This window comes from Salmo trutta, chromosome 27, assembly GCF_901001165.1.
Source record: "Salmo trutta chromosome 27, fSalTru1.1, whole genome shotgun sequence".
Taxonomy (NCBI): domain Eukaryota; kingdom Metazoa; phylum Chordata; class Actinopteri; order Salmoniformes; family Salmonidae; genus Salmo; species Salmo trutta.
In genome coordinates, this window is record NC_042983.1 from 5789157 (window position 1) to 5812578 (window position 23422).

The 23422-nt window shown below is 47.2% G+C and overlaps 1 protein-coding gene across 2 annotated transcripts; it reads left to right on the forward strand.

The window, feature by feature from the left end:
* The first annotated feature begins 180 nt into the window (after window positions 1–180).
* nim1ka (NIM1 serine/threonine protein kinase a) lies at window positions 181–23010 on the forward strand. Of its 2 annotated transcripts, XM_029716424.1 has the most exons (10): window positions 181–290; window positions 10248–10454; window positions 12050–12121; window positions 15149–15212; window positions 15382–15661; window positions 15790–15902; window positions 19690–19773; window positions 20458–20579; window positions 20735–20881; window positions 21070–23010. In XM_029716424.1, the coding sequence occupies exons 5-10, from the start codon at window positions 15447–15449 to the stop codon at window positions 21823–21825; spliced, it is 1437 nt and encodes a 478-aa protein (XP_029572284.1). In that variant the 5' UTR covers window positions 181–290; window positions 10248–10454; window positions 12050–12121; window positions 15149–15212; window positions 15382–15446; the 3' UTR covers window positions 21826–23010. The 2 variants fall into 2 exon arrangements, with proteins under 2 accessions (XP_029572284.1, XP_029572285.1); XM_029716425.1 differs by lacking the exon at window positions 19690–19773 and having other exon boundaries at window positions 10248–10466.
* The last annotated feature ends 412 nt before the right edge of the window (window positions 23011–23422 follow it).

Genomic DNA, 23422 nt, shown 5'->3' on the forward strand with positions numbered 1-23422 from the left:
TGCTGAACGAATCCTCTTGTTTATGCCGGTGGACTCCAGCCAAGTCCATCAAACGCGTTTATGCACAGTTTCAATTGGCTAAAGCGAGGCAGGTAACACACCATGCCGTACGTAATTCGTCAAAGAAACTGTCACTCAAAGGGATTCCCTCTTGTCGCAAACTGGCTGGTTGCGAAGCAAAGTGGCAATAGCCATCAGTGACAACACTACAGGGTAAAATAGGTGTCCTCCGTATAAATTCTGTCGGCAATTTTGCTCGTTGAATCGGCGTCTGCATGTAATTCAGAAAGGTAAGGCGACATGGGTGTTTCATGTGTGGTGCATAGCTGACAGGTTGGCCAAGTAAAATGAATAGCGACATTCTGCTTAATGGCTGCATTCTCATGATGTTTATGTGTAGGTGACGCCGCTTCTGACGTCCTGAATGTTCTTGTAGCCTACCCTGTGTCAATATGTTCTGTTCGGCCTGACACTTCCTCGATGTCGTTTTATTGTCACGTTTAGGCTACCTTGTGGCTGTGGTTGAAACAGACCAGGTACATGACATGTTGTGAACATCACTGAAATTCATAGGAACACTGTTGACCTATTATTAATTCAAGAGCTCGATCATATGAGCAGCGTCTAGGGGTGGCATAGTGGGCAGTAGTCTCGTGGACAGATTAAATGGGCAGAGGTTGGTTATAGGCTACTAAAAGTCGGAAGTCACGTTATAGCATTGACTTGAGATACACTGCTATAGATAAAGGGGATTAAGTGAGCATTAAAGTTTAAAGACTGAAGCACCAATGTGGAGGGAGACCACACACAGGTGTGTGTCTCTATCACTCTCTCTCTCTCTGTGTGTGATGTGTCAAGACTGATGCATGGAATACCTGAGTCAAAGCTGCCTAGTTTTACAGGATGGATAGGGTAAATTAGTTGTGAGGTCTTTATACCATGCTCCCTGTAACTAACCTGCTATCAAACCTGGGATGTCTGAGAAATTCAAGAGTGCCTTATCCCATTGAGCTAATGCTTAGTGGTTAGGTCTGAGGGCTACAAATATTATTCTGACCACTTCCATTACAATTCTATAAACACTCAAATGTGGGGAGCCTATACATTTACATTACATTTAAGTCATTTAGCAAACGCTCTTATCCAGAGTGACTTACAGTAGTGAATGCATACATTTCATAATTTTTTTTCTCCGTACTGGACCCCCATGGGAATCGAACCCACAACCCTGGCGTTGCAAACACCATGCTCTACCAACTGAGCCACACGGGCTTATAGACTGTTGTGTGGCTGTTAGACAGACTGTCTGCTTCCTTTGCCTTTGATGCTCCATCGCACGGAGCACATTACACATTAATCGTATTTTATAAGATAAAAGCTGCTTTAAAGTGTTCAGATTAGAGAATAGAAGAAAGTGAATAGATTATTGAGATACAATGCAGCGGAAATGGCTCTGGTCAAGGCACCTCATAACTTCTTAACACTTTTTCTCTTTTCTATTTTGTAGATCATTGCCTATTGCTCACAAAGAAAAAATATGTCCCAAAGAGATTCATTAGGATGTAGAGACCATAGAATTGAATAGAACAGGTGTAGGCTAAATGTAATGTCGAATATCATATAATTCACTCTGTTCTCACTGACCTGGGACTGTTCTCTACCTAACACCTTACATGTTTCTGTTGATGTGGCATGGATAGGATAGCACTTGCCCAGTGAGTTGGTACAATCAATGAGTCACTGGTGATACCTCGTCCAAGCAATCATTTTAGTTGATGTGCATGTGTTCCCCGGAGTGCTTACAGCAGTGTGAAAACACCTCTCTCCCTCTGTACAGTGTCATGGTAACTTCATCAGACCGCCGGGGATGTGTGTGTGTGTGTGTGAGACCTGGAAGTCACTCCTCATACAGCTTCCTTTATCTCCCGTCACAAACAGGGCACAAAACACACCTTGTACTATATAAGGTAGATCTATTTAGAACTAGTCTCAAAAGGAAGATTCTCTTTGATCTGTTTCCAGCTCTACTTGATCTTGGTGAGCAGTGGTCACTCAATGGGTTCACTGATTGAAGTTGAGTTCTTATTCTAATCAGATTAACCTCTCTCTCTCTCTCTCTCTCTCGTCTGATTGTTGTTCTGCCTACACCGACAAATTGCTGATGCTATCTACGTAATCAAACTCCTCTCCCTTCTGAAGGCGTTTTATATGATTGGTCGAATCAAGTCTGCTGGGTTATTGTTTGAATCGTCTTTTCTTTACCTAGTGTTCACAGAATTTCATTCTTAGGGTGGGGAGGCCCATCAGTGATTACTAGGCCAAGGCTATACAGTGCATTCGGAAAGTATTCAGACTCCTTTACTTTTTCCACTTTTGTTACGTTCCAGCCTTATTCTAAAATATACTGCTCAAAAAAATAAAGGGAACACTTAAACAACACATCCTAGATCTGAATGAAAGAAATAATCTTATGAAATACTTTTTTCTTTACATAGTTGAATGTGCTGACAACAAAATCACACAAAAATAATCAATGGAAATCCAATTTATCAACCCACACTACAGGCTGATCCAACTTTGATGTAATGTCCTTAAAACAAGTCAAAATGAGGCTCAGTAGTGTGTGTGGCCTCCACGTGCCTGTATGACCTCCCTACAATGCCTGGGCATGCTCCTGATGAGGTGGCGGATGGTCTCCTGAGGGATCTCCTCCCAGACCTGGACTAAAGCATCCGCCAACTCCTGGACAGTCTGTGGTGCAACGTGGCGTTGGTGGATGGAGCGAGACATGATGTCCCAGATGTGCTCAATTGGATTCAGGTCTGGGGAACGGGCGGGCCAGTCCATAGCATCAATGCCTTCCTCTTGCAGGAACTGCTGACACACTCCAGCCACATGAGGTCTAGCATTGTCTTGCATTAGGAGGAACCCAGGGCCAACCGCACCAGCATATGGTCTCACAAGGGGTCTGAGGATCTCATCTCGGTACCTAATGGCAGTCAGGCTACCTCTGGCGAGCACATGGAGGGCTGTGCGGCCCCCCAAAGAAATGCCACCCCACACCATGACTGACCCACCGCCAAACCGGTCATGCTGGAGGATGTTGCAGGCAGCAGAACGTTCTCCACGGCGTCTCCAGACTCTGTCACGTCTGTCACGTGCTCAGTGTGAACCTGCTTTCATCTGTGAAGAGCACAGGGCGCCAGTGGCGAATTTGCCAATCTTGGTGTTCTCTGGCAAATGCCAAACGTCCTGCACGGTGTTGGGCTGTAAGCACAACCCCCACCTGTGGACGTCGGGCCCTCATACCACCCTCATGGAGTCTGTTTCTGACCGTTTGAGCAGACACATACACATTTGTGGCCTGCTGGAGGTCATTTTGCAGGGCTCTGGCAGTGCTCCTCCTGCTCCTCCTTGCACAAAGGCGGAGGTAGCGGTCCTGCTGCTGGGTTGTTGCCCTCCTACGGCCTCCTCCACGTCTCCTGATGTACTGGCCTGTCTCCTGGTAGCGCCTCCATGCTCTGGACACTACGCTGACAGACACAGCAAACCTTCTTGCCACAGCTCGCATTGATGTGCCATCCTGGATGAGCTGCACTACCTGAGCCTCTTGTGTGGGTTGTAGACTCCGTCTCATGCTACCACTAGAGTGAAAGCACCGCCAGCATTCAAAAGTGACCAAAACATCAGCCAGGAAGCATAGGAACTGAGAAGTGGTCTGTGGTCCCCACCTGCAGAACCACTCCTTTATTGGGGGTGTCTTGCCTGTCTTTTACTGTTGTTTTATTTCTTTACTTACCTATTGTTCACCTAATACCTTTTTTGCACTATTGTTAGAGCCTGAAAGTAAGCATTTCACTTTAAGGTTTATACCTGTAGTATTCGGTGCACGTGACAAATAATCTTTGATTTGGTTTAGAGCTCCGAGACAGGATTGTGTCGAGGCACAGATCTGGAAGGGTACCAAAAACTGTCTGCAGCATTGAAGGTCCCCAACAACACAGAGGCCATCATTGTTAAAAGGAAAATGTTTGGAACCACCAAGACACTTCCTAGAGCTGCCACTCAGCCAAACTGAGCAATCGGGGGGAGAAGGGCCTTGGTCAAGGAGGTAACCAAGAACCTGATGGTCACTCTGTCAGAGTTCCTCTGTGGAGATGGGAGAACCTTCTAGAAGGACAACCAATCAGGCCTTTATGGTAGAGTGGCCAGACGGAAGCCACTTCTCAGTAACAGGCACATGACAGCCCGCTTGCAGTTTGCTAAAAGGCACACAAAGGACTCTCAGACCATGAGAAACAAGATTCTCTGGTCTGATGAAACCGAAATTGAACTCTTTGGCCTGAATGTCAAGTGTCATTTCTGGAGGAAACTTGGCACCATCCCTATGGTGGTGGCAGCATCATGCTGTGGAGATGTTTTTCAGTGGCAGGGACTGAGAGACTAGTCAGGATCGAGGGAGAGATGAACAGAACAACGTACAGAGAGATCCTTGATGAAAACATGCTCAGGATCTCAGACTGGGGCGAAGGTACCCCTCCAACAGGACGACAACCCTTTGCACACAGCCAAGACAACGCAGGAGTGGCTTCGGAACAAGTCTCTGAATGTCCTTGAGTGGCCCAGCCAGAGCCTGGACTTGAACCCAATCGAACATCTCTGGAGAGACCTGAAAATAGCTGTGCAGCAACGCTCTCCATCCAACCTGACAGGGCTTGAGAGGATCTGCATAGAAGAATGGGAGAAACTCCCCAAATGCAGGTGTGCCAAGATTGTAGCGTCATACCCAAGAAGACTCAATGCTGTAATCGCTACCAAAGATGCTTCAACAAAGTACTGAGTAAAGGTTCTGAATACTTATGTAAATGTGATATTTCAGTTTTTTATTTTAATAAATTAGCGAAACTTTCTAAAAACCTGTTTTTGCTTTGTCATTATGGAGTATTGTGTGTAGATTGATGAGGGGGAAAAAAACTATTTAATCAATTTTAGAATAAGGCTGTAATATAACAAAATGTGGAAAATGTCAAGGGGTCCGAATACTTTCCGAATGCATTATATCTACATGTTCATTTGTCAGTAATGCTTTATTTTACATTCTGGCATTTACCTTATTGTGTGATGGACACTTTCTGAGACTAACTTCAAGCCCGGTAGTACCAGTATTGTCACACCCTGATCTGGTTCACCTGTCTTTGTGCATGTCTCCACCCCCCTCCAGGTATCGCCCATCTTCCTCATTATCCCCAGTGTATTTATACCTGTGTTCTCTGTTTGTCTGTTGCCAGTTCGTTGTGTTTTGTCAAGCCTACCAGCATTTTTTCCCATGCTCCTTTCTGTCTCTAGTTCCTGTTTTCTTACCATTCTGCCTGCCCTGACCCTGAGCCTGCCTGTCGTTCTGTACCTTGTCACACCACCCTGGATTACTGACCTCTGCCTGCCCTGACCCTGAGCCTGCCTGCCGTTTTGTGCCTTTCGGACTCTGCTCTGGACTACTGACCTCTGCCTGCCCTTGACCTGTCGTTTGCCTGCCCCCTGTTTTTGTAATAAACTTTTGTTACTTCGAAACTATCTGCATCTGGGTCTTTTCCTGAGCCTTGACAGTATGAACTGGCCTTGACGGACCCAGCAGGCTCGGACCAGCTTTGCAACACCGTCTCCTCCCAAGGAGCCACTATTGGAAGGACGACCCCAGCCACCCCAGTCATAAACTGTTCTCTCTACTACCGCATGGCAAGCGGTACTGGAGCGCCAAGTCTAGGACCAAAAGGCTTCTCAACAGGTTTTACCCCCAAGCCATAAGACTCCTGCACAGGTAATCAAATGGCTACCCAAACTATTTGCGTTGTTTGCTGGAGCAAATCCGCGGGTTGTCTGTCAGGCAGCCTACCGTGACGGTAACCTCCCAGCCCCTCAGTAACCCAGTTGTTAGCAGCGTGACCTCACCGGCCACCCTGGATTCCCAAGAGCTCCGATTACCTCCCCGGAACGCTTTGCTGGAGAGTCGGGAACCTGTGTTCTTTCATCATCGCGCTACAGCCCTCCTCTTTCCCCTCGGACCGCTTGAAGATAGCATATCTCATCACGCCGATGTCTTGGAGGGCTCTTGCCTGGGCTACGGCCGCGTGGGAACAACAGTCAGCCGTATGCTGAATGTTGGAGGAGTTTGTGGCGGAGGTGAAGAAGGTTTTCGATTCTCCATGGTCCGGGAGAGAGACTACCTGGAAGTTACTCCGGATTCGGCAAGACTCCCGCAGTGTTGCAGACTATGCGGTGGATTTCCAAATGTTGGCAGCTGAGAGTGCCTGGAACCCGGAATCGCTGTTCGACACGTTCCTGCACGGAGTGTCGGTGGAGGTTAAGGACAAACTAGCAGCCCGTGAACTACTGACGGATCTTCACCATCCAGATCGATGGACGGCTACGGGAACGCAGGAAGGAGGGGATCTGATTCCACTCACCCACCCAAGGATTCCACCTCGCCTCCGAGGCATCCCGGAAGTCCCCGACCTCTCCGTTGCTGAGAGGACTCTCGAGTTCCCCCGAGAGTCTCCGAAGTCTGCTGAATCACCTCTTCATCAGCGGATGCAACTAGGCAGAGCAAGGCTGTCCCTAGCTGAACGTCTACACCGGCTTCACATGAAGAGTTGCCTACATTGAGGGACTACTGGTCATTTCGTGTCCTCCTGTCCACTAAAAGACCAGGCTCACCAGTAGGGGTGAGTACTCCGGTGGGCAATATGGATAACTTTTCCTCTCCCCTTACTCGCACCACTTTCCATGCCATCCTGCTGTGGGGGAACCAGTCGTAATCTCTCAGGGTACTCATTGACTCTGGGCCAATAAGAATTTTTATGGACTCTACCCTGGTGTCCAAGCTGGGCATCCCCACTCAGCCCCTCTCCATTCCCATGGACGTTAGAGCGCTGGACGGGCACTCTATAGGCCGGGTCACCCACAATAAGTTTCCTCAGGTTCGCGTGGTTTTGGGATTCTCTTGGCTCCAGTGACACTATCCCATTATTGATTGGACTGTTGGTGCCATCATGGGCCGGAGCCCGTTTTACCACACCCATTGCCTGAAGTCAGTGCAGCCTGCCCCGGGACATCTTCCGGTGGGCTCGGAAGTTGCCCCGGACCTCTCCGCCATTCCAGCGCTGTACCAGGACCTCCGGAGGTTTTCAGTAATGCCCGGGCCACTTCACTTCCTCCACACCGACCCTATGACTGTAGGATTGACCTTCTCCCAGGCACCACACCGCCCAAGGGACGACTGTACTCTCTGTCGGGTCTGGAGACCAAGGCAATGGAGACCTACATCGAGGACTCCCTAGCTGCAGGGTGTATCCGTCCTTCTGCCTCCCCGCCGGCGCAGGGTTCTTCTTTGTGGAGAAGAAGGACAAAACCCTGTGCCCGTGCGTCGACTACCGGGGCCTCAATGACATCACGGTGAAGAACCGCTACCACTCATCGCCTTGGCCTTCGAGCCACACCAGGGGCCCACCGTTTTCTCCATGTTGGACCTGCGGAACGCCTACCACCTGGTGCGGATACAGGAGGGGGACGAGTGGAAGACTGCCTTCAACATGGCCAGTGGTCACTACGAATATCAGGTCATGCAATTTGGCCTTACCAAAGCCCCAGCAGTGTTCCAGGCCCTGGTCAATGACGTTCTCTGCGACATGTTGAACCGGTTCGTCTTCATCTACCTCAGACATCCTCGTTTTCTCCCACTCAGCCCAAGAACACGTGCTCCACGTCCGACAGGTCCTCCAGCACCTCCTGGAGAACTAGCTTTTCGTGAAAGCGGAGAAATGTGAATTCCATCGCTCCACCTGGTTACATCATCGCTGCAGGGAATTTACAGATGGATCCCTGGAAGGTGAGAGCGGTGGTTGATTGGCCCCAGCCTACGGCCAGAGTGCAGCTGAAATGTTTCCTGGGATTTGCCAACTTTTATCGCAGCTTTATCCGGGACTACAGCACCCTGGCTTCCCCCCCGTCTGCACTCGCCTCTCCAAAGGTTCCGTTCACGTAGTCCCCAGCTGCTGACAGGGCATTCTGGGACCTCAAGCACAGCTTCACCACAGCTCCCATATTGGTTAATCCTGACCCGTCTCGTCAGTTCGTGGTGGAGGCCGATGCTTTGGATGTCGGAGTGGGGGAATATCTCTGCACCTGGAATATTTCTGCACCGCCAAGCGTCTCAATTCCAGGCAAGGTAGGTGGGTCCTGCTTTTTGCCCGGTTTAACTCCTCCCTCTCCTACCGACCGGGATCCAAGAATATCAAGCTGGATGCGCTGTCACGCCGCTATGGCCCCATAGCTACACCCTCCTACCCTGAGACCATCCTTCCCACCTCGTGCCTGGCGACGGCACTCGGCTGGGGAATAGAGAAGCAGGTCCATGAGGCACAGCGTTCCCAGCTGAACACCGGGGGGGGGGGGGGGGATAACCGGATGTTTGTTCCTGACGCTGTCCATTCATCGGTCCTGGAGTGGGCGCACTCCTCCATGCTTGCCTGCCACCTGGGCTCCCGTCGGACCCTGGCCTTTGTCCGGCAATGCTTTTGGTGGCCGACCATGGTCCCGGATATCTCTTCGTACGTTGCCGCCTGCATGGTCTGTGCGCAGAACAAGACACCTCGGCAAGCTCCGGCTGGTCTCCTTCAACCACTGCCTGTCCCTCACTGTCCCTGATCTCACATATCTCTGGACTTCATCACAGGTCTTCCCCCGTCTGATGGCAACACCGCCATTCTGGTAGTAGCTAACATCAAGGCGGTGACCCGATCCTGTAGGTTCATGCTCTACAACATTCGCAGAGTACGACCCTGCCTTACACAGGAAGCGCACAGGTCCTAATCCAGGCACTTGTCATCTCCCGTCTGGATTACTGCAACTCGCTGTTGGCTGGGCTCCCTGCCTGTGCCATTAAACCCCTACAACTCATCCAGAACGCCTCAGTCCGTCTGGTGTTCAACCTTCCCAAGTTCTCTCACGTCACCCCGCTCCTCCACACACTCCACTGGCTTCCAGTTGAAGCTCGCATCTGCTACAAGACCATGGTGCTTGCCTACGGAGCTGTGAGGGGAACGGCACCTCCGTACCGTCAGGCTCTGATCAGTCCCTACACCCAAACAAGGGCACTGCGTTCATCCACCTCTGGCCTGCTGGCCCCCCTACCTCTGCAGATGCACAGTTCCCGCTCAGCCCAGTCAAAACTGTTCGCTGCTCTGGCACCCCAATGGTGGAATAAGCTCCTTCACGACGCCAGGACAGCGGAGTCAATCACCACCTTCCGGAGACACCTGAAACCCCACCTCTTTAAGGAATACCTGGGATAGGATAAAGAAATCCTTCTACCCCCCCCCCAAAAAAATATATAGATGTACTATTGTAAAGTGGTTGTTCCACTGGATATCATAAGGTGAATGCACCAATTTGTAAGTCGCTCTGGATAAGAGCGTCTGCTAAATGACGTAAATGTAGTGGACCGGTTTTCTGAAGCCGCCCACTTCATTCCCCTCCCCAAAGAGACGGCCCAGCTCATGGAGCAGCACGTCTTCTGGATCTATGGACTCCCGGTGGACATGGTCTCTGACCGGGGTCCTCTGTTCTAATCCCAGTTCTAGAAGGCGTTCTGCATGCTCATTGAGTCGTCGGCCAGCCTGTCCTCTGGGTTCCACCCTCAGTCCAACAGCCAGTCAGAGCGAACCAATCAAGACCTGGAGACATCTTTCGCTGCCTTGTCTCCGCCAACCCCACCACCTGGAGACAGCAACTCGTGTGGGTTGAATACACCCGAAACACCCTCCCCTGCTCTGCCACTGGGCTCTCGCCTTTCGAGTGTTCCCTGGGTTATCAGCCCCCGCTCTTCCTGGAGCAAGAGGAAGTGGTCGGCATACCCTTGGCCCAGATGTTTGTCCGCTGCTGTCGACGTACCCGGAAGAGAGCCTGGTCGGCTCTTCTCAAGACCACCTGCAGGTGTCGAAAACAAGCGGACCGCCACCGGACCCCGCCTCCCCGGTATCGGGCAGAGGGTATGGCAGTCCACTCGAGACGTGCCCCTCTGGGTTTCGTCCCATAAACTTTCACCCCATTTTATCGGCCATTTTCCCATCTCCAAGATTATTATAGCGCCTCTGCTGTTCGTCTTCTGTTGCCCCGTACCCTCCATATGCATCCCACTTTTCATGTGTCTAAGATTAAACCCATGTCTCACAGCCCTTGTCTCCTGTTTCTAGGCCCATCCCTCTTCCCCGTCTCATCGACGGCCAGCCGGCGTACATGGTGAGGCGCCTCCTGAAGGTTCAACCATGGGGCAGGGGATTCTAGTATCTGGTTGACTGGGAGGCTTATGGCCCTGCAGGAAAGGTGCTGGGTCCCCGCTAGGGACATCCTAGACCCAGGCCTCATCGTTGAGTTCCAACGCCGGCACCCCGGTCAACCAGGTATGCGCCCAGGTAGGATGCCAGGTGGTGCCCCGGGGGGGGGGGTGTACTGCCACACCCTGATCTGATTCACCTGTCTTTGTGCTTGTCTTCACCCCCCTCCAGGTGTCGCCCATCTTCCTTATTATCCCCAGTGTATTTATACCTGTGTTCTCTGTTTGTCTGTTGCCAGTTCGTTTTGTTTCGTCAAGCCTACCAGCGTTTTTTCCCGTGCTCCTTCTGTCTCTAGTTCCTGCTTTCTAGCTTTCCCGTTTTTTTACCATTCTGCCTGCCCTGAGCCTACCTGTCGTTCTGTACCTTGTCACACCACCCTGGATTACTGACCTCTGCCTGCCCTGACCCTGAGCCTGCCTGCCGTTCTGTACCTTTCGGACTCTGCTCTGGACTACTGACCTGTCGTTTGCCTGCCCCCCTGTTTTTGTAATAAACTTTTGTTACTTCGAACCTGCCTGCATCTGGGTCTTCTCCTGAGCTTTGACAAGTATAACAAAAGTAATAAGGAGGTTATTGTTATGTAAACACATTATTACCATTTACTGTAGTTTCTGACTATGTATACCAGGTATAGGCTATTTGTCTTTACTTGGCCACTTTTACAAGACCTATTAACAAAGGGTATGTGATGGTTTGTTGCCAAGCTGTAAAAACAGCACTGATCACATCCCATGTGTGCTTTTAAAGCAGTCCATGCCTCGTGTACCTAACCAGGCCTGTAGAAATGCCCAGATTATGTTTCTTTGGCTGGGGCTCCATGACTCCGAGCAAGGGGGTGGGCATTAGAACATTGTGTGTGCAGGGGTGGACTGGTGATCTGGCGTTTCGGGCAAATGCCAAATGGGCTGGTCCATTGTTAGCCCAGTGTGCCTGTCTGACTTGTTTTTTTTTCTCTTGCAAAATTATTATTATCTCAAAGAATAAATGGGCCAGTGTATGGGAAATGCCAGAGCCAATTTCTTGTGTGTGTGTGTGTGTGTGTGTGTGTGTGTGTGTGTGTGTGTGTGTGTGTGTGTGTGTGCGCGCGTGTGTGCATGCACAAGAGGGGTTATAGCAGTGGGGAGATTTGGGTCAGTCCTTTTTGGAAATGTGAAATGTTTGCCCCACAGATTCTAGAGAGGCCTGTCTCTCTGTTACTAAGGCCCACAGCCGCTATTGTCCCTGTCCTTTCACCGCTCAGCTCTTTATTCTCCACAACCGCACATCTCAATTATCACACAGGGGAGCTTTGTGTGGCCAGAGCACTCGCTCCCTCCCTGTGTGTGTGTGTGTGTGTGTGTGTGTGTGTGTAAAAGAGAGAGAAAATTACAGACACACACAAGCAGACTAAGAGAGAGAATTCAGAGGGAGGGAAAAAGACAGTGAGAGAGAGAGCGTGAGAGAGAGTTTTAGTCAAAGGAAGAGGAGGATCCCTTTCGTAGAAAGCATTTCCCCGTAGCTACCTGGTGTTGTGAGCTGCAGTACCAGTGCCTCTCTCAAGGAAAATACATCCTCTCATACAACTGGTAGGGAGAGCCTACATGTAGGGAGAGTGGAGTGCACTTCAGATCTACGTGTTGTGGATGGAGTCTTCATTATAGTTTTCGCCATTGTTATTGCAGAGTAAACGAAGAGGATCACCAGAGCTTGGACCAGCCCTCCACCATCAACCACTGTCTGCTGCTATTTGACTGGTGAGTTGAATCTCTTTTACAGGCTCGTGAATAATTTGATGTTGCCTACACCATACAGAAAGGTAGCGTCATTTAGCTTGTATGTATGCATGTATGTATGCATGTATGCATGTATGTATGCATGTATGCATGTATGTGTCAGTGTAGGCTGCTGAGGGGAGGACGGCTTATAATAATGGCTGGAACGGAGCAAATGGAATGGCATCAAACCATGTGTTTGATGTATTTGATAGCAGTCCACCTGTTCCGCTCCAGCCATTTCCCACGAGCCCATCCTCCCCAATTAAGGTGCCACCAACCTCCTGTGGTGTGTGTGATTTAAACTCAATGAAGCAATGTGTAATTGTGAACACAGTGCTCTGCTCTCTCTTCACAATTACCAGTTAATACCTAATCCAGAATAGAGAATCCACATAAATATATGCTCACTGTCCATTGCCAAGCAACCAAGTGGAGTTGTCAACCTGACCATAAACACAAACATTTCCCATTTTATTTAACCTTTATTTAACTAGGCAAGTCAGTTAAGAACAAATTATTCTTATTTATAATGACGGCTTACCCCGGACGACACTGGGCCAATTGTGCGCTGCCCTATGGGACTCCCAATCACGGCCGGATGTGATACAGCCTGAATTCGAACCAGGGGCTGTAGTGATGCCTCTTGCACTGAGTTGCAGTGCCTTAGACCACTGCGCCACTCAGAAGCCCATTGATTTACTGAGGTCACCTTTTAGGTACTCTGTACTCTCAGGTGTATCAGCTGCCAATTACAATTCATAAACAACACCGTGTGTGTGTGTGTGTGTGTGTGTGTGTGTGTGTCTGCACGCTCACATAAATGGCTAATATCAAATCAAAGTTTATTGGTCGCGTGCTCAGTTTAGCAGGTGTTATAGCAGGTGCAGTGAAATGCTTGTTATAGCATAATTATACTTTGCAGAGCAGTGTTTGCTTTGTGCTGTAAAAGCGGAGCCCTCTTCTCTCTTGGCGAGTCCTTTTAGTCGGCCTCAGATCAATCGTTAGATATTCATGCTAGAGAGACACAGGAAGGCCGAAAGGTGTTTGAAGGCTGGACAGATGGGAGAGGTCACAAAGGGGAATCTCTTTGATTTGCTATGCTCCACCTCCACTGCTTCCCATTAATAGACATTGAATAGGCGAGCTCCTGGCAAGACAAGTGATATTCTGTTTTGAGATATCATGTGTCTTAATGAGGTGTTTATATAAGATCATGATTATGTACATTTAGATTGATCGATTCCGCAGCAAATTACCAATCGGTATTTGTAGAAATGTACTATAGTTGTATATTCTGGAAAAGCAAACGTAGATAGCAGGATTGGACTGAAATCCTGCATACACAGGCGTCCCTCTGTTGACGTTTGTCTGTCGGTGATGGTGTATGGCTATTGGCCGGTCATGTCTGAGATACATCGGTGTTGTATTAGAGAGCAGTGTGGTTGTGTGAGAACAGTAGTGTGTCTGGTGGTTGGGCTGAGGATAAAGGACCTAACCCTCTGCTATGATGGAGAGGATCTTGCTGCATTACAGGTTATTATAGTGTGGGAGGATTCTCAGACGGACGAACTCAAGTGTGCTCACCTTCAAAGATTCAAACCCTCTTTGCTCTTCTCTCTCTCTCTCTATGTCTCTGTCTCTGTCTCTCTGTCTCTCTCTCTGTCTGTTAGTGACATAGCATGCAACCCTCTGATACATCAGCAGAAGAGTACGTTGTGATTCATTCTTAATAATCACAAAGTAGGCCCTATAATCTGTTTGGCATTTCCCAGATACAGATTAGGCCTAGTCTTGGATTATCGATGGAGAATCTCAATGAAAAGTTCTTAATTGTGAAGGCTAATCTGTGTCCGGGAAACTGGCCCTATGAGCATAGGTTAGACCCTTGGACATGACACATGACAGTGGTGCTAAGTGAGTTAGTGCTAGGTTAGAAAACCTTGTTTCCCTTAACATCCATAATAAACACATTAATGAGTGTAAAGCCACCTCCGCCTCTACTCCAGGGACATTGTTAGAGCTTTCAGAACAAGTAGTTATCACCTAATCACACACACACGTGTGAAGGAACTAGCACAGACACACGTGCACAAATGCGCCTGCACACACACACACACACTTGTCACCTAATCATCTCCTGAAAACAAAATATGTTCTAATCAGTTTGTGAGTGTGTTTGAGTGTTCACACAGGCATACATTAACACTTCTCCACAAGTGTGTACACATATTCTGTATACTACCCTCACACAAACACATGCTCAAACACACAATGAATAAAGCCGGGATTAAAAGATGTAGCGACTGTCTTCATTAATCCCTGCACCAGCGTTTTAGAGAGAAGAGACGAGAGAGTGGGAAAAGAGTTCATTCATTTCAACTGAGTTCATTGTTCCAATTTTTTTTTAAATCTTTATTTAACTAAGCAAGTCAGTTAATTAAGAACACATTCTTATTTACAATGACAGCCTACCAGGGAACAGTGGGTTAACTGCCTTGTTCAGGGGCAGAACAACAGATTTTTACCTTGTCAGCTGAGGGATTCAATCCAACAACCTTTCGGTTATTGGCCCAATGCTTTGACCACTAGGCTACCTGCCGCCCCAAGAGATGGACAACTTTGTGGGGCGTTTAAGGAAGTACCCCATGGCAGCACCTTAACGTCAGCCATATTCCTTTCCTCCCTCCCCCTCCTCCACCACCTGTGGGCTATTTATATCTCAGGGAATCAAAGAGCCAATTAAAACGCAGCAACACTAATGAGAGAGCCAGCGGACTGAGGTGAACTGTTGTTCACTCTAAGCCATCCTCTGTTTCAAAGAATGATCTAGAGCAACAAGTTGGGCTTACAAACGGTCTGGGATTAACTTCCTTGAGCTACGGGTCAGAAACTGTCATCAACCGCCTTGGTTAAGGGAGTGTTCAAACTGCAGTCCATCGAAGGTCTGGAGAGACGTCTGCACTTGAGGAATAGAATAGTAGCCTCTGTTTTGTCTCGCTGGCTTAGATCTGTGGTCGTCTGGACATTCAGTGAAGCAGAAAAGTTCTCTACATGGACCCTATGTATAAAGGTGAGATTCACACTTTGCTCTTTGCTTTTAGTATGGTTTTGGTGAGATCATGAATAAAATAAAAGAACTGTGTTTTTTCAGCCCAGAAAATGGGTTTTATAGGCTGGATTGAACAGGGCTCTGTGTATTTCCCTCATGATAACGTTCTGTTCTGTGTGTTCACCCACAGGGGGTGCCTTGCATCAGAACCCCCTCCAGCCATGAGCTACCCCCATCCTGGGCATCCTGGGTAGGATGACGGCCGTGTACCCCTCTGGGGTAGGCCCTGCTGGGGCTACGGTGGGGAGCTCCAGGGGCTCTGGGGCTGGGAGTACAGGCGGTCAGGACAGGAGATATGCCCGCTGGAGCCGTCAGGACAGCTCGGACATCGCTACAGATGATGAGGGGGTCCCTGCCCGCCAACTCACCCCCCTGGAGAGGCTCAACCTCGACATGTGCCAGGACGACAGGTAGAACCAGGACCCCCAACGCTCTCTTAGAAAACAACAAGAAAGAAAATTCATTATCATGTATTGTTTTTCTGGATCATTTGTTAATGATGATTATTTGGCAACCCCTCTGGTAACCCTACTGACAGGGTGGTCCGTGAGCTCACAGTGGGCCGACGTATCGGCTTCTACAAGGTCCGCGGGGAGATCGGCTGTGGAAACTTCTCCCACGTCAAACTGGGGATCCACGCCCTCACCAACGGTAAGGAAGACCCCTGCCAAGCAGCAAACGCATTAGCTGATGTTTAATATAACAGACACAGCCCTGCTGTACTGTAGATGCTCACCAAACCTTTGAATCTTTTAAATGATTCAATTCATTGACCAGTAAAAGTGAGAAGATATTATGGCCTGGCCAATCTTCACTAAATATGCTGGCTTGAGTTGAATAGTTCTTGGAAAATCCCAGCTCCTCTGCTCCAGCAAAGTCTCAAACCACAGTGATGACTGACTAGCTGTTTTCATCAATGAGCTAATAATACGTATTCTTAGATAGCTGTTTGCTAATGAGCCAGTGGTTTGGGCCTGTGGTCTGAATCAGCCACAGAGAGACAGCTTGTCTGCTGCCCTTGAAAAAGATGGATTGATTAGAGATCTCGTGTTTCCCTAGCGACGGCTGGAATTGCTGCATGCTTCATCAGACTGTAGTGTGAGTGAGTGTGCGCGTGTGTGGTATCGCTTGTTTAGTCCGACAAAGCAAAATGAGCTCCGGGGCATTTTTAAAGGCTGTCACTGAAAGCTTTGGCAGAGCAGAAAGAGAGACTAATACCAGTCTTAATTAATTATGCATGTCAAAGCACAATTCGATATCTCAGCACCATCACACCGCTTAGGGACTTTTCCATACCCTATTAGCCAAGATCTTTGTTTTATTCCTTTATATTATTAATTAATTCATGCTATTGGTATCAAGTATGGGTGCTAGAGGTGAGGTCAGGGTGGTCAGAGCCGTTTAAGATGAGCATGGCCTTATTTCTATTACAGCATATTGGATGACTGTCATTCATAATCCATTCACCCAGCTCAATGTAACATTGATAGGATTAGGCTACTACATGATATTCAAATTTTCCTTGAACCCATCATGAGGTTGCTACATCCTAGCCTATGAATGAAAGTTTATAACGTAGGTGCACAGGTCAAGAGAGAAATTAGAGTAATCAAGTAATCAAAGACAGACAGTGACACATTCAATACCGCCTTGGACACTCTAGCGTGTATCTAGCTGACCTAGGGTGTAATCATTAGTCCAACAGTTGCAAACGAGTTTCTATTGGACAAATGCAGGTACGTTATCCCCGTTTTGTTCTGTTTGCTTCTGTTTAAGAAAAGTTAATCGACAGATTTGGCAGAATGAATACATACCTGATCACCGCAAACACAGTTCACTTTCATAGAAGCCACATACAAATAGTATGTTTGCTCGTTGTGTAATTTCTTCTTGCATTTACTCGCTCTCCTCCTGTCAACTTTTCCCTTCGCTTGTGGACTTCAGTGCCTGTGACCAGGTGACAAAACCTTTCCAAGCCAAACCTTCATACCATAATCGCAAACCACTACACACACAGCCTACATCGTTGTCACCATATTAGCTAATGTCATAGTCAACATAGCTAGTTACTAGAACTAACATGTTAATAAACCTGCTACAATCATGCAGTACAGTGTACAGCAAGCAGATAAAGCAGTTACACCGGCGAGCCCCGGTGGCAATAAAATAATAAAACCTAAAGCTTACCTTGACTTGGAAGAGTTCCAGTGTTGGATAGCCATAGCCAGCTAGCTAACATAACATCCCTCTCTGTTTAAGTTGGGTGTTTGAATAGTCTAAACTAGTTAGCTGCATTCGCTAGCCAGGTAAGTGAAAGTGAGAAGAAAATAAAATTGAAATAAAGCTAGCTCTCGCTCGCTCTCAAATCAAATCAAATGTATAAAGCACTTTTTTACATCAGCAGATGTCACAAAGTGCTTATACAGAAACCCAGGAAGCAATGGGGATGTAGGGGCACGGTGGCTATGAAAAACATCCTCTTCTGGATGTGCCGGGTGGAGATTATAAGAGTACATTGTCATTGAGGCCAGTTCGTTCATTAAGATGTTCAAAGATGACCAGCAGGGTCAAATAATAATCACAGCGGTTGTAGAGAGCGCAGCAGGTTGGCGCCTCAGGATTAAATGTCAGTTGTCTTTTCATAGCAGAGAGAACTGTTCAACTATTGTCTTTCTCTCTCTTATAGTCAACCTCACACCACCTTTTATACACTGCAGTGCTAGCTAGCTGTAGCTTATACCAGTACTAGATTAATTCTCTGATCCTTTGATTGGGTCGACAACATGTCAGTTCATACTGCAAGAGCTCTGATAGGTTGATGGACGTCCTTCGGAAGTTGTCATGATTACTGTGTAAGTTGACAGAAGATGTGAACCGTACCCAAAAGCGGATGGAAACTAGCTGTCCTCCGGCTATACCATGGTGCTACCCCAGAGTGCTGTTGAGGCTACTGTAGAACTTCCTTGCAAAACAGTGTTTTAATCAATTATTTGGTGACGTGAATATACACTACATGACCAAAAGTATGTGGAGACCTGTTTGTCGAACATCTCATTCCAAAATCATGACCATTAATATGGAGTTGGTCCCCCCCTTTGCTGCTATAACAGCCTCTACTCTTCTGGGAAGGCTTTCCACTAGATGTTGGAACATTGCTGCGGGGACTTGCTTCCATTCAGCCACAAGTACATTAGTAAGGTTGGGTGCGTATGTTGGGCGATTAGGCCTGGCTCACAGATGGCTTTCCAATTCATCCCAAAGGTATTCAATGGAGTTGAGGTCAGGGCTCTGTGCAGGCCAGTCAAGCTCTTCCACACCAATCTCGACAAACCATTTCTGTATTTACCTCGCTTTGTGCATAGGGGCATTGTCATGCTGAAACAGGAAAGGGCCTTCCTCAAACTGTTTGCACAAATTAAGCACAGAATCGTCTTGAATATTATTTTATGCTGTTTGCGTTAAGATTTCCCTTCACTGGAAATAAGGGGCCTAGCCCGAACCATGAAAAAATCCCCAGACCATTATTCCTCCTCCACCAAACTTTACAGTTGGCACTATGCATTGGGTAGGTAGAGTTCTCCTGGCATCCGCCAAACCCAGATTCTACTGCTACATTCTACTGCAAATGTTTGTCTATGGAGATTGCATGGCTGTGTGCTCAATTTTATACACCAGGCAGCAACGGGTGTGGCTGAAATAGCCGAATCCACTAATTTGAAGGGGTGTCCACATACTTTTGTGTGTGTGTGTATGTATATATATATATATATATAATTTTTTTTTTCTAAAAAGGATCACTTTTTTATTGTTTCACTATTTTTAATTGTATTAAATTCACTGATGAGGATGGTCCTCCCTTTCCTCCTCCTGAGGAGCTTCTACTCCCCAAAGCCAAATCTGAACCAGCTTCACGCCTCTCCTAAATGGGTTCAATTGGATGTTTTCATGTTCTTTTTGTTCTCTACAACCTACACAATATGTGTGATCATAATTTCCGTTTGGTTAATTCTGCTCTGTCCTGTCGTCTCATCAATAGTCTAATACGACTTTTCAAGAATGTAATGTTCTTGTTGAAATGAGTAATAGGCTATAATCAAGAAAATTGGTTTCCATGAAAATCAAGCTCTCTAACAAATTAGTTAGTTGCCTCAGTCAGAGAAAATTGACAATATGTAATAGCATTCAAGAAAGCAATAACATAAGCCTATATCTAACTGTTTGCAGATTTGTCTAGGCTTCTACAGCTCTTTTAAAGCTACGATCTGGGATTTGGTCACAGAGACAGTCATTGGCTTTAGCTGCTTGCTCTGGTGTGCCCCCAGATAATGGGTGGAGACGCCCAGCAGTGTTACATTTAGATAGGAAGTTTGCGATTTGTTTTCTGTGTTGCCAGGCACCATGCGGAGTGTTGTATGTAATCCTGTTCATTCAATTATAGCCATGGAGGTAAAGGAGAAGCCTGGGGGACAACGGAATGAGCTGAACCCCAGACATCAGATAGCTGTCCTTGAGGTTTTCAATGGTCAGTTGTTCCACAAAGTTAAAGTCAACATTATCTAGCTCCTCCTGTGCCTCATCTCAGGACTTTACATCCACAACATTGACTGGCTCATATTCAGTCAACTCCTCCTCCTCTAGCTCCTCCTGCTGGTTCTCCTGATTCCTGCAGTAAAGGAAGCTAGCACCAAGCACACACTGATGGCCAATGCTGCAGGACAAGCAAGCTACTTTGACAAGAGAAAAATCAGATACTTGCCTTTGGATAGGCTAGCTAGCTATGCGTTTTGGATCGCTTTGGTTAGATCGCTGTAAAGCACATCCATGCCACAAGTGTAAATCAGGATCTGGGCATTTCCCGGAATATTGAACCACATTCCACAACTGATATTGAATATAAATATCCCATTATCATAGTGAGAGAATGAAACCGAAAAGTATGAAAAATGTCAGTCCTTATTATGGCATCATACTTGAGAAAGCCACCTAGCTTGGAATAGAATGTAGAATGCACTCGTTTCATTGGCCAATAACTTGCTTATGCATACAGATATGCTAATGAAGTGTGTGTTGACAAAGTATTGCACAGTCTTTTCAATAGAGGATAAAACACCGAAGCTAAAATAGCCTTACTCCTTCTCTCAACCTCTTCTTTTTGGTACTAACTTCTATGTTTAATGAACATGTCCCTCTGTCTGTTCTCCTTCAGACAAGGTGGCCATTAAGATCCTGGATAAGACCAAGCTGGACCAGAAGACCCAGAGGCTACTGTCCAGAGAGATCTCCAGCATGGAGAGACTACACCACCCCAACATCATACGTCTCTACGAGGTCGGACGGACACGCGCACACACACACACACACACACACACACTGTTGATAAGGAATGAGTTACACAAAGCCTGGTCAGAAGCTAAGATCACTTAAACAGAGTTTATCAGAAGACAACTTGACCATCCTCTCTCTGCCTTCCTGCCGGGTGACAGGTGGTGGAGACATTGTCACGGTTACACCTGGTGATGGAGTATGCTGCTGGAGGAGAGCTCTACACCAAGATTAGCATGGAGGGGAAACTGTCAGACATCGACAGCAAGATCGTCTTCTCTCAGATCCTGTCGGCTGTCAAACACATGGTATGGCCCAGGGCTGAAGTCCTGCTTACATACACTTTTCAGTGTAATCATCAGGGCCCACCCAAATAAATATTATGCAGTCTCTTTTCTTTTCCGTTGTGCAACATTGAATGTAATTTAAAGAGTATGAGATGTATTTAAGGTACATATCGATATATAACCAGATAAATCTTTGACCCGCCCCACAGCATGACAACAGCATCATCCACCGTGACCTGAAGGCAGAGAACGTGTTCTACACCTGCAGCACCTGCGTCAAGGTGGGAGACTTCGGCTTCAGCACGCTGAGCCGCCGCGACGAGACCCTCAACACCTTCTGCGGCTCCCCGCCCTACGCCGCGCCTGAACTCTTCAGGGACGAACACTACCTGGGCGTCTTCGTCGACATCTGGGCCCTGGGCGTCATGCTGTTCTTCATGGTGACAGGAACCATGCCCTTCAGGGCGGACACGGTGGCCAAACTGAAGCGCTGCATTCTAGAGGGGGCCTATGTGCTGCCCTCCTGGGTACAGGAGCCCTGCCAGAGGCTGATCAGAGGCATCCTCCAGCCCCAGCCCTCAGACCGCTGCAGTGTGGAGCAGATGATGGGCTGTGAGTGGCTGCTGCCTATAGACTTCCCCCGGGCCATGGAACCCTTTAAACTGGACCCGTCCTATCTGGCCGAGAGCACGCCTTCAGAGTTGGAGGAGGACGAGGCGGAGGTGAGGGCGGCGCTGGAGATACTAGGTATCACCCTGGAGCATATCTTAAATAATCAGGGGAAGGACTGTAGGAGTTCTGTTACGGGCGTTTATAGGATTCTGTTGCACCGTGCGCACAAGAGGCGGGCGGTGGAGAGCATGCCTGTGGTTACGCATGTGGTCGGGTCCAGCGTGAGTAAAAAGGACCGGCTAAAGGCGTACCACAGCTTACGTCACACCTCCAAGCTCTGTGTGATTCTGTGACGAAAAGCCTTTGCTCCGATAGTTGAACTTTTGTTGTAGTTTTTTGGTCAATCAGTAAACATTTATGTGACTGTGAATGAGGAATGAGGTGGTAGAATTTTAAATCGGTACAACTTCTGTCTTGAATGTTTATCGACAAAATGTTCACCGCAGATAACAAAAACGAAACAAATATCCTAAAGTTGGGATTGACGTTAGGGTTTTTCTTATTTTTAAAATCAGTCTCTGTGAGAATATACTTTAGCCTGGGTGCCTGTCTTTTTCGACTTTATCTTACCAGACAAGGCAAAAATTGTACATACGGTCATCCAGCAGACGCTTTTCTCCAAAGTGACATACTGTTAACGCATACGTATATTCATATGACCTCATGCAGCAATAAATCCTACAACTCTGGTGTTACAATCACAACCTGAAGCGACTGAGGCTTGGTAAAACCAGATGTAGCATTGTGGAATGCAGAAAGAGTCAAGCATGCAGGCTAATGAGAATGAAGAATGTGATGATTTGAATTAGAAATCAGGAGGTGATTATGTCTCGAATGTTTAATTGCACTGTTTTTGGGAGACATTCGTTTTTTCTTTCCAGTTACATGACATCGTGATTCCAGACATTGTTTTCATCTCCTATTTCATAAATGCATGTTATTTTTATTCATTTTGCATATGATATCCTATCACAGTGCTTCCCAAACCTCTCCTCGAGTACCCCCAGCCAGTCCACTTATTTGATGTATTTCAGAACTAGCATAGCTGATTCAAATGGTTACCTAATCACCAAGCCCTTCATTAGTTGAATCAGCAGTGCCAGTTCTGGAATACATAAAATAACTGGGCTGGCTGGGGGTACTCGAGGAGAGGTTTGGGATGTCTATTTATATCTCTTAGCCTGAGAGCCAGTCTGTTTTTGCTTTTTGTGCTATCATGCTAACTCCTTGTCACTCATTGTCATGCAAAACATGTTTGGCTTGACAATAAGCAATGGAGTTGGCAAGAGCACAAACAGATCTGGGACCAGGCTAGATATCAGCAGGTAACTGGTTGAAAGGAACACATTGGCCTGGTTGGGTTGACAGTTATTTGTACACCTTACATGTCAACGCCAATAATTTGATTTTCAATTGTTATGATGCCATATTACTGCCCAATATATCTTTTCAAAATATGAAATAAAATGCTGAAATACTTTGTTGTCCTGTAATGTTTCGATATATTTCACATGTCAACGTTCATTACAAAACGTATTTTTCTCATCTAGGGTTAATGGGTTTATATTATGGACTAAATGGTGACTGTATCTGATAAGAAACAACCCTAATGTCTTACTTACAGTTCAGAAACAGTAACTAGGCTTATATCGGCATATGTCGACTCTAAGCTGTGGATGAAACTGAAGGGGGGCATGGTGCGTTTGCCTAATGTACAGTATCAAATCAAATTGTATTTGACAAATGCGCCGAATACTACAGGTGTAATAGACCTTACAGTGAAATGCTTACTTACAAGCCCTTAACCAACAATGCTTTAAGAAGTTAATTAAAAAAATATATATAAAAGTAACAAATAATTAAACAGCAGCAGTAAAAAACAAGTGAGGC

What these genes read in the sequence shown, in the direction of transcription:
- nim1ka (XM_029716424.1), top strand. Translation starts at nt 15,447, where the DNA reads ATGACGGCCGTGTACCCCTCTGGGGTAGGCCCTGCTGGGGCTACGGTG. An exon ending in ACATCATACGTCTCTACGAG is followed by an intron (nt 20,580 to 20,734) that starts GTCGGACGGACA and finishes GCCGGGTGACAG; the next exon opens with GTGGTGGAGACATTGTCACG. An exon ending in TGTCGGCTGTCAAACACATG is followed by an intron (nt 20,882 to 21,069) that starts GTATGGCCCAGG and finishes CCCGCCCCACAG; the next exon opens with CATGACAACAGCATCATCCA.